Raw genomic sequence first — 10657 nt, 5'->3', positions numbered from 1 at the left:
TAAAAATCCCAAAATAGATTCTATTCCATATTTGAATTCCATAAACATCAGCATTGCTTTAAGTATGAATATGTCATCCGCGCGCACGTCGTGTTCAGTTTAAACGCAGCGCTGTGATTGGCTCAGATGTTCGCGTTAAAGAACGACTTCTTGTATAACAGAAACCTTTCGGATCGCGCTCCTCTCCCGCCTCTCCCCTCTTACGTCTCCGCGCTTCTCGTCCAATCGCAGGCCAGCCCAAAACGTTTGCGCGTTCCAGACTATAAGAGCCTCCAAACTTCCCTTCAAGTTTGAGAAACACCTCCGTGACGCACAAGAGGAGACACCCCGAGAAAGGGACCCCGTTTCGCCGGACAGAGGGAAACTATTATATATTATCTGCGTTTTCCAAACATCAATGTTTGAGGAAGAGGCGATGCAAGAGGAGTCCAGCTCCCCGGGGTCTCCAGTGGACAGTCTGGGGAACAGCGAGGAGGAGCCCGACAGGCGACAGCAGAAACGCCGCAGCAGGAAAAGACGCCCGAGAAGGAAGAGCGGCGAGGATTCGGACAGCCCGACGCCCGGGAAGCGGAGCAAAAAGTGCAGCAGCGGCAGCGGCAGCCCGCAGTCTCTGGAGGACCTGCAGACGCAGCGCGTCATGGCGAACGTGCGCGAGCGTCAGAGGACTCAGTCTCTGAACGAGGCGTTCGCGTCGCTGCGCAAAATCATCCCCACGTTACCCTCGGACAAGCTCAGCAAAATCCAGACGCTCAAGCTCGCTTCCCGGTACATCGATTTCCTGTGCCAGGTCCTGCAGAGCGACGAGCTGGACTCCAAAATGTCCAGCTGCAGTTATGTGGCGCACGAGAGACTCAGTTACGCGTTTTCCGTCTGGAGAATGGAGGGCGCGTGGTCCATGTCAACATCCCACTAATGCACGGATGCGCAGCACGGTATGCAGAGCAAAACTTGACAACAGTCAAAAGTTTGGACACACTTGACTGAGTGATTGATTTGAAAAACTTAAGACTTAAAAGCTCGTGTTTAAATGTTTCACATCAGTTGACTAATAGGCTATACATGATTATAGGGTAAATTCATGCAGGGTAATTGTCATCTCGATATTGTGTTCCAACTGACCTGAATTCACCCCTGTATATGTATTATATGGAAACCGAGTGGATAGTGATGGGAAACCAACTTTAAAAGCGTCCCAGGATGCACCTCATGAATGTCCAAAGTGAGCTGAAATCGAAAAGAAGCTCAAATATAAAGGAGTTTTCGTTTGTGTCACGTGTTTTGGTCACTACATCATTCCCATCCTTCATAATCTGTGCTATTTCTGAGTTTGAATGCTTTTTCTTTCAATAGTCCAAATGAGCAGATGTGTCCAAACTTTTAAATGTTAACCGTATGTTCCTCAAGATGCTTAGATGGTTAAGGTGCTCCTGCGTTTTCAAAACACGGTTCTATAAAAAAGGCTATTTTTGTACTAAAAATAATTCATCATTTAGAAAACAATTTTTGTTTTGTTTTGTTCATGCAACCAAAATGTGGGGGCTTTTTTTTTCAAACTGTTATTTTTATTTATTTATTTCCTGGCATACACAAATACTATTAAAGCTATTAAACGAAACCGTATTGTAATATTAAATCGTGTTGTATCGTCTCAAACACTTTTATCTTTGTTTTTTTTTTCTCCAGATTTTCGGCCTTGAGCATCGAGTCAGAGGAGCTGAACTCACTGGAAGGAGCGACACGAAACAATGGCGAACATAAGGACTATAAAGGGAAGGTTCTGGAGCGCCATGACGCCGTTGCGAGCACTTACAGACACGGGACCAGGAATTACAATCAGATCTGTGCTGTTGTGACGGCGAATGTGGAAAACATGTGCTTCTGTCTCTAGACCAACAGAGAGACTCGCCGCGCTTCTGACAGCAGCCGTCATATTTATTACAGAACGAATGAAGGAAATATGGAAGAAGTTTCTCTGACTGGTCCTAGAAAAGACATTTATTTATTTATTAATGATTGTCACAATGCAGAATAGATCTGGTGTCTATGCATTTTCTATTTTAAATACGATGTAAATATGTGTATATGTTCTGCAATAATACATGGTTTGAAATGTACTTATATTAGCATGTATGTTGTTATTGCAGTTTTATGCATTATGGATTTAAAAAAAATACATGAAAACAAACGACAATAAGCTTTTACACATAAACAAATGCAGTAATCATTCGATAAGATTTAAAAAAAAATGAAAATACTCTTGCTTGATTTGCAGTTTTTTATTACATCGATTTTTAAAAGATTTTATTTTTTTATTTTATCGAGATTTTTTTGCGAGGAAAGTATTTTAAACTATTTAACAATAGCATTCGAACGCTAACATTTAGAAGACTTCTTCTAACCCAGTAATGATGCTCATGTTTTAATGAAATATTTTATTGAGTTGTTTAATTTTTCATTTTATTTAGCACTTATGATTTAAAACATTTGAACGAAATAAATGCACAAACTGTTCTAATAACTGGACAAATTGTGTTACACAGAAATCATGGGTGCATGTTATTTTCTACTATAACAAATAATAACACTTAAGAAAAAAAATAACATAGGGAAGACTAATTCTTCCTGTAGTAATTAAGACACATTTTAACCCAGAAGGAGAGCATATGACAGGTCTGGAAAAGCGTTTAGGATGTTGTGAAGAATCATTTGAAGGTGTGACGGGCTCCAAACATGTATGGAATTCCCAGATGTCTATCAAATGAGGGGTCAGGAGGGTCACAGAAAGGTGCAGCGGGTCAAAACCACCATTTTACAACCTTATGCTGATTTAGAAAGTATCAATAAATCATCAAATGAATGCATAATTAAGAATAGGCTAATCGACGTAAACATGTATGGAATTCCCAGATGTCTATCAAATGAGGGGTCAGGAAGGTCACAGAAAGGTGCAGCGGGTCAAAACCACCATTTTACAACCTTATGCTGATTTAGAAAGTATCAATAAATCATCAAATGAATGCATAATTAAGAATAGGCTAATCGACGTAAAAAAAAAAAAGACATTTAAAACCATACCATAAAAAACAACGCGAACATCTCAGACAGCCGCTGGAAAGCTGCAAATATTTTTTGCTGTATAGAATTTGAAGATGTCTTGTTTTACGAGACTCACGAGCAGGGTGTGATTCGGGTTGAGACTGCATCTGGCGCTCGTTTCTGCTGTCACCGATCTCTCCAAACGCTTGCATCGGTTTCCCGTCAGAAGCACGCTCACATGACGCCTGGAGGAGTTTGGGCTCTTTGGCGAGGGAGCGAGAGCGCAGGCACCTGAATCAAACTTATTTCTACCAGATGTTGCTGATATGTTTCTTAGCGTCATGTGAATAGAACAGATGTTGAGTTGCACAGACCCGCCTTCACTTGCACGCAGTCTGACTCAAATATCCTTCGAGTTTCTTAAAAAGAAGTTAGACTCGATGGGATAATGATGGGATGATGAGCCTGGTTTTTGAGGAATGCGTGTGTGTTTTGAAATGCAGGCAGCAAAAGGACTTGGAAAAGTTAAGGATTCGTTTTCCTCTGCTTCGGGTTTCTGTTGGGAGTCTTGTAGGGATTTCATCATGCATTGAGGATATACTTCTGGTAATTGTTTCTCTAAAACGCCGATTCTCATTTGCATTCTCGTTTTGAACTCGGTGTGTCGTAAGTTATCGAGCTGAACTGGATATGCTGCAATTTTGCGTTTTGGCATGTGTTAATAGTGCTTTTTGACTAGAATAAAGAAAGTGTGAATTATAATTTCGAATAGAATGTCCCTGTTTTTTTTTATTCATGCACAGAAAACAAATAAAAATACCTTCACAAATCAAGCATGCATTATGACTGCAGTTTAGTTAGGCCTTCTGCATGATCGTCTGAAATGTCATGAAGTGCAAAAAGCAGGAGTGACTCCGCTTAAACGATCTGACGAACGTCGATGTAAAAGCATCAGTTCTGACCTGCAGGGCAGTAAAGATTCACCGTCTTCAAACGAGCATGTGTTAAACTTGAGTCTGAGAGGAGAAACTCTCTCCTCTGTGGATTTGACTGCATTCAATTCCTGATGTGGGTGAATTATAGAGCAGTGCGCGTGCACAGCAGCTCTTTCATGTGTTATCAGGCTCTCTGAGTGTGTGATCTGATGGCTTTGCAATCATCATTTAAAATCTAAAGGCCCTTGAAGACATTAATGCACCAGCATGAGTTCAAAGTGAGAAACCTGCAAAATGTAAATAATGATTAAAAAAAATAATTAAAAAAACATAAAAAGTATAGATAAACATAAATGACAAATGTTAGATCATGTCTTATATTTGCATACATTCTGTTTTTAAATGAACTTCATAAATAAACATGGCTTGACTGAATTAAACGGTAACATGTATATAATACAAATGCATATTAGATCGAATTGCACTGAAATTGTCAACAAAACAAGTCATAAGAAAACAGTGAAAATTCATTATTTTCTGTTTATTTTATCATGCTTTCATGTGGGAAAATGACACTTTAACAGGTGTCATTTCTAATAAATATCTTAAAGGGGTCATACGATGCTGCTAAAAAGAACATTATTTTGTGTATTTGGTGTAATGAAATGTGTTTATGCGGTTTAAGGTTCAAAAAACACATTATTTGCCACATACTGTACATTATTGTTTCTCCTCTATGCCCCGCCTTTCTGAAACGCGTCGATTTTTACAAAGCGCATCGGTCTGAAAAGCGAGGTGTGCTGTGATTGGCCAGCTATCCAGTGTGTTGTGATTGGCCGGCCAGAGCTACGAGAAAAAAACATGAAAACCCATTATAAACTAGGCATTTGTTGCATCCAGTGGGGACATAATTATGGATTATAATGACTTATACTGTCTTTTTACGCATTGCGTTGCATCGTGCCGCGTAAACATAAAACCATGTCTGCATTTGTGATCGGAGAAATGACAAACAACAAGTTCTACTCTACACTGCCCAAAACTCACGTTTGAATTGTCAGTGGCAAATTCTTTAAATATAAAAAATGTACTTATAGGCTGTGAGTCAGAACAGCCAGCATTGTAGTTACTCTCCCAGGATCAGGAAACAGTCCTCCATAAAATGTACTGCACACATCTGAATATTTGGGTTGAAGTGTTCTGGAACAGTGTTGTAAATACAACTTAACCACTGATTTCTAGTCGTGTCCTCTTTTGGAAGACCAAACAAAGTAGTTTCACTTTCACTACGAAACAGCGTCACACATAGCGGCCTTGAGTGAGCGGAGGCCGGAGGTCTAGAGTGAGCCGCGGCCTAGAGTGAGCGGAGGCCGGCTTGAGTGAGCAGATTTCCTTGATATTTTGACATATAGGCTCAGAGGGCTTTGTACCATTAAAACATCCTGCGAGTTTCATAGCTTAAAGTGCCCATGAAATCAAAATTAAAGTTTTTTGGGTGTTAGTATCAATATGTTAGTCTCAAGGTTATCTATAAGGCAGTGTGCTCCAAAACAGTGACACAATTCACATTTAGAAGATATAAGCATTCAAAGCTTGCAGTTTGTCACTTCCACCAAAATGGCTCAACGATTTTTTTTGACGTCACATCGTACTTCAGCTTCTCATCAAACTTTCTGTCCAATCAAATGCTCTCTAGAATCCGAAGCACCCGCCCCCTGCACTATAAAATAGATGCTGAAGCCGCGGCTGAAATCGGTCAATTGTCCACAGAATCAGTATTTTCTGTACAGTGAATGGCACGTAGTGCACTATATAGGGGACAGGGAACGATTCAAACTGTGTAAATACGCTTTCCATTGAGGAAAAAAAGAAGTCTGGTTTGGCGCTGTGTCCCGCTAACCACCGCACCGCACACATACTCTGCTCCGGTCCAGAGACACAATAGCACGGAGCCGATCACATGCACGAGTCGCCGCAGACCACAAAATGTATCGGAGCTATTTGAATTCTACACAGAATGCTATATTTTATAGCAATATGGATGAGATTGTTGCTGGCATACCCTGTCAAAAGCTCAACGGCTCTGGCCCAAGCTGTGATATACACGAACGCTATTGGCTATTTTAAAAAGGGGCGGGGCTGCTAGATATGTCCCGCCCTGTCTTCCTGTTTCAGTTAAAATGAAGGCAACACAGAGTAATGCTGCGTGTTTCTAAGCATTTCAGGGGACCTTTAAAACAAAATCCTCATTATCCGCCATTTTTAATGAAAGAGCGGCGCGCCCTTTCTAACTTGACTGTGCGAGGCTTCCGGGCTTATCCACTTCCAGTTAATTTTAGCTTTACAAAAAGCTTGGTATATGTTGCTTGATATTGCAAACACATATTTCTTATCATATTATTTTAATGGATTGTCCTAATTATAGACACAGGTTTGTTTTAGTTTGAACTTTTACTGCACGTTGTTATTTGCAAAATAAGGTGGATTAAAAGCATTTACAGTATGTAACCAAGCTCCAAAAATATATTTACATCATCGTGCCATAAGCAAGAGAGTTCGCAAAGAAACGTTTGTTAAATGACGAAGCAGCCAGATGCATGGGATCTGACAGCAGCTGCACCTCAAACTGTAAGTAAACCACCTCATAACGCTCTGTCTGTAAATTAATGTTTTATATGCATAATGTGTTCAAAACACTTGCTCACGTGCACTAGCGAGGGGGCGTTGATACTGTTTTCTATGCAATGAGGTTAGCCAATCATAACAGTGGGCATTGACTGACCAGAATTAGAGGACCCGCCCACTTAAAACGTCATTTCAGAATGAGGGTTGAAAATAATAATTTTTGCTAATATATGACTGTGTTTCTGTGAATAAAACTTTATTAACATTACAAATGAACCTCAAGGAGCATATTAAAATAATATAAAATCCATGTCATGACCCCTTTAATTCAGTAGGGCAATAAATTAAAAAGTTAAAAAGGAAAGAGAAGAAAAAAAGAAAGAAAAAAAATCAAACTAACCAAATGGATGAAGCTCAATTGAAACAAACAAACAAAAAATGAATGAATGAGTGAGATTCTATTCTGAGTTGGTCTAGATCTGAATTTCCATATGCCCTGCAATAGTCAATAAAAATGATTATTGTAGTCCCAATGCCAATGGATAAAGCACACTTCCAATTTACAAATTTACACAATGAAATTGTGACAAGCACTAATTTAACATTAATTAATAAAAAAAAAAAAAAAAAAGAAAATCGGAGTGCTGGTGTTCATCCAGTTGTCAGCTAAGTGTCCAAAACCATTTGAAAACCATCAAACCAGACCAGTCCGACCAGTGGAAAGCAGCCAGGTAGCCAGCTAGCAGCAGTAAACCACCAAAAAATGGATTTCAAAGTATATATCATCACATCACATAAAGTTCACAACATTATTATAATGCTAATTTTCGTTCCCAGCATCTGTGGTACTTTCTATACATTAATGAAAAATTCTGGCAGAAGGTTGTCAAACTCGGCTATAGATTCTGATAATGTGATGTGCATTGAGATCTGAAGTGCATTTCTTCTTAATCTGCTCTTAAACTCTCATGAGATGTACTTTACTCCAGTGTATCAAATAGCCCCATTCTGACAAACTAAAGCAGAGAGTCCTGCGCTGCACGGCGTCAGGGGAGGTTAACGTTTCAGAGAGGTTTTTTTTTAAAGATCTGCTTAATGCATCTTTGTCAGGCTCTCCTGGAGGGGACCTGTGGGGGGTAAATGCAGACTAGTATCGCCCTGGGGGGTAATTAGCCTTCAGTGACACCTCCAAACATTCTGCTGCCCCCCTCCAGGGCAGAGCTTCAAGGCTTCATTAAGCCTCGTTGACTGGTGTCACCCTGACAGAAATGCTAAACAGATACACACGTGTATAAAGTTCATCATGACCGCATGATTCGTTGGATTGCATTATAGAACAGGACGCAGGAGAAGAAAGTTCAACACTCTTCAGCAAAAAAAAAAAGAAACAAATGCTATGTTTATCTAAAGCAATTTTTGCTTATTATATGGTTGAATTGGATCATCAAAGGTCAGCAGCAAAGACACTGGTTAATAAAATGGGATTAAATGCATAAAGGATATTTGTGTTGTTTAACATATTTAATTATTGCAGGATTGCATCATATTCTGAGTTTTTATTGATCTTGAGGAACACTGAATCTGTTTTTGTGCGAGTGAGATGAGTAAATGCATGCTTACATTTAGTCTAGATCTACAGTAGCATCATGTTCACTCAACGCCTCTGCACTCACTCCTGATTTCTCTCTACATGAGGACAGGAGAGCTGTCAGTCAATACATGGGAAAACAAAGTAACTGGTGTTACTTATTTGAAAATGTAGCTAGTGAAACTAACTGTATGTAAGAACAAATATCAAACCTAACTAACTTTCCGGATCTGTCAGACTTTCAAATAAGATTCACATCTTTTATAAAAAAAAAACAGAATCTAGAAAAATGGGAGTGAATTTCAGATTTTATTCATTCTGAGATCCAAATGTGAAGATGCTGGTGTCTAGAGGTCAGGAGCAGGTATCTCCTGCTGCTTTGCATGCACCATTACTCCACAGAGAATGAGAAAAGTAAAGACAGAAAACCTGAAACAGATGGTCCATCGCCCCATGCCGTCTCAACCAACAACAAGCGCTGCTCTGGCACTTCATCACCCCTGCATTTTCTGCCCCCCTGCAGGGGTAAAAGAGCCTCTCGCCCCCTCAGCCCCTCCGTGGGGGCCCGCCAGGACTATACGGAAGTGTGAAGCTCAAGTTAAAAGTTGTGGACAGATAAGAGGTTTTAAAAGCCCAAACTGTGTTTTTATGTCTCAGCGGGGCGTTGAAAATCCTTCCTCATTAGGTTTTTGCATGTTAAATTAGTTTTTAGTGCTGTTTACAAAGTCAAGCATCACTGTTACTAGTGCTCATACTTAGGATTATGATTTCAAACCACTAATCCTGAGAATTAAACTAAGTTTGTGTAACTTATCAAATGCCCTTTGTGCTACAGTGACTAAATAACCACCTAGCAACCACTCAAATGACCATAGCAACGTTCAAACAACACCATGGCAACCCCCTGGCATCATGGCAGCGAGTTTCAAATCTTGTTGACCTTGTCTTCATTAAAACCCATGATTATATCCTGTTTTGACCTATTTAACTGAAAGACCAAGCTATAATTAACAAAAAAAGAACCTTTTCCGCTCATTTTTTCCACTTTACTTTTTCTACTGTCCTGCCAATACTGCCTTATTAATTCCTTTTTGAATGGTAAAATGCAGATGAAGGCAAACCCAAGCTTTCAATTGCATTAAAGGGATAGAGCACCCTGTCATCATTTACTCACCCTCATGTTGTGTTCTTCTGTTGAACACAAAATCAGATATTTGGAAGTATGTTGGAAAACAAACAGTTGACGGTAGCCATTGACTTCCGTAATATGGCTACCGTCAACTGTTTGGTTAAAAATATATTTTTCTATTGCAACGTCCTCATATAACTGGTAATTTTAATTATAAAAGACTGTACAAATGGACCTGTTGATTAAAAGATAAGTTCATTTACTAATACAGTGAAAAATTGTTATACAACTAATGTTTCATGTAAAATATTGTTACATTTATAGTTTTTGAAAGTGAAAAAGAACAAGTCGTAGTATGATTTTATTTTATTTTATTTTTTTACTGTAAATGTAAGTTCAATCCATAAAACTTAAAAAGTTGCTACTGTATTTTTATAGCAAATTTCATTTTCTTTTTTTTTTACAGTAAATTTCACTATTTTTTTTTTATAAATGTGACATTTACGAACTGCTGCTTTTAAATGGATCATTCAGAAAAGACTCATTTACTTACAAAACAGTTGCAAAAATAGAATCATTTACTGTCAGAAAATGCAAAATGGAAATGCAAAAATAATTTTCAAAAATAAACATATTCCATTGGTCATTCAAACAGATAGTCCCGCCTCCAAACTCACGCCATTGGTTGAGCTACTGTTGCTGTGTTCGGCTCATATGATTAAAAAAAAAGCAATAAAAAAAAAAAAACAATGTTTCAACCTATGAATGTCTTTCTTTTATCTCTGCATATTAAACTGAGATAGGGAGGTATTTTAACTGAGAAAAACATGAGATGCATCACCTGTCATTAATCATTATATTGCATGAGATTCCCATCCCGGCTTGAGTTTTTCTGCACCTCATTTTGGCGACCTTTCAACCTTCCCTCCACATTAAAAAATGAATATGGATCAAATGCATAATGACACTTTTCCTTTGCCATAAACTCCACGACGGCAAACGGGCAATAATTAGAGTCTCCATGGCAACGGGCCCAGCAGGCTGAAGTTTCGTTTGAAAACTCTAATAAGGCTGAAGTTTAAGACACTTCAAACAGGCCTACGTGAACTTGAGAGGGAGAAAAATAGAGAGACACTGACAAGGAGAAAAAGAAGGATTGAATAAATGGATTTGAATGAAAACGAACAGATATGGACTATAGGTCTGGATTTCATTAGAGCCAATTACCTTATCTGTTTCATCTCTGGAGTGACCTGTGGGCGCACTGGTCCAGACACACACTAATACACACACACACACACACACACACACACACACACACACACACACACACATATATATACA

At 39.0% G+C, this 10657-nt stretch overlaps 1 protein-coding gene across 1 annotated transcript; it reads left to right on the top strand.

The window, feature by feature from the left end:
* Nucleotides 1–282: 282 nt before the first annotated feature.
* On the top strand, nt 283–2062 carry twist1a (twist family bHLH transcription factor 1a). Its single transcript, XM_016254803.1, has 2 exons — nt 283–932; nt 1684–2062. Exon 1 carries the CDS (start codon nt 398–400, stop codon nt 911–913), a length of 516 nt encoding a protein of 171 aa, XP_016110289.1. The 5' UTR covers nt 283–397; the 3' UTR covers nt 914–932; nt 1684–2062.
* The last annotated feature ends 8595 nt before the right edge of the window (nt 2063–10657 follow it).

This window comes from Sinocyclocheilus grahami, unplaced genomic scaffold (assembly GCF_001515645.1).
Source record: "Sinocyclocheilus grahami isolate Dianchi unplaced genomic scaffold, SAMN03320097.WGS_v1.1 scaffold1282.1, whole genome shotgun sequence".
Taxonomy (NCBI): Eukaryota; Metazoa; Chordata; class Actinopteri; order Cypriniformes; family Cyprinidae; genus Sinocyclocheilus; species Sinocyclocheilus grahami.
This window is presented reverse-complemented; position numbering and strand designations above follow the sequence as displayed.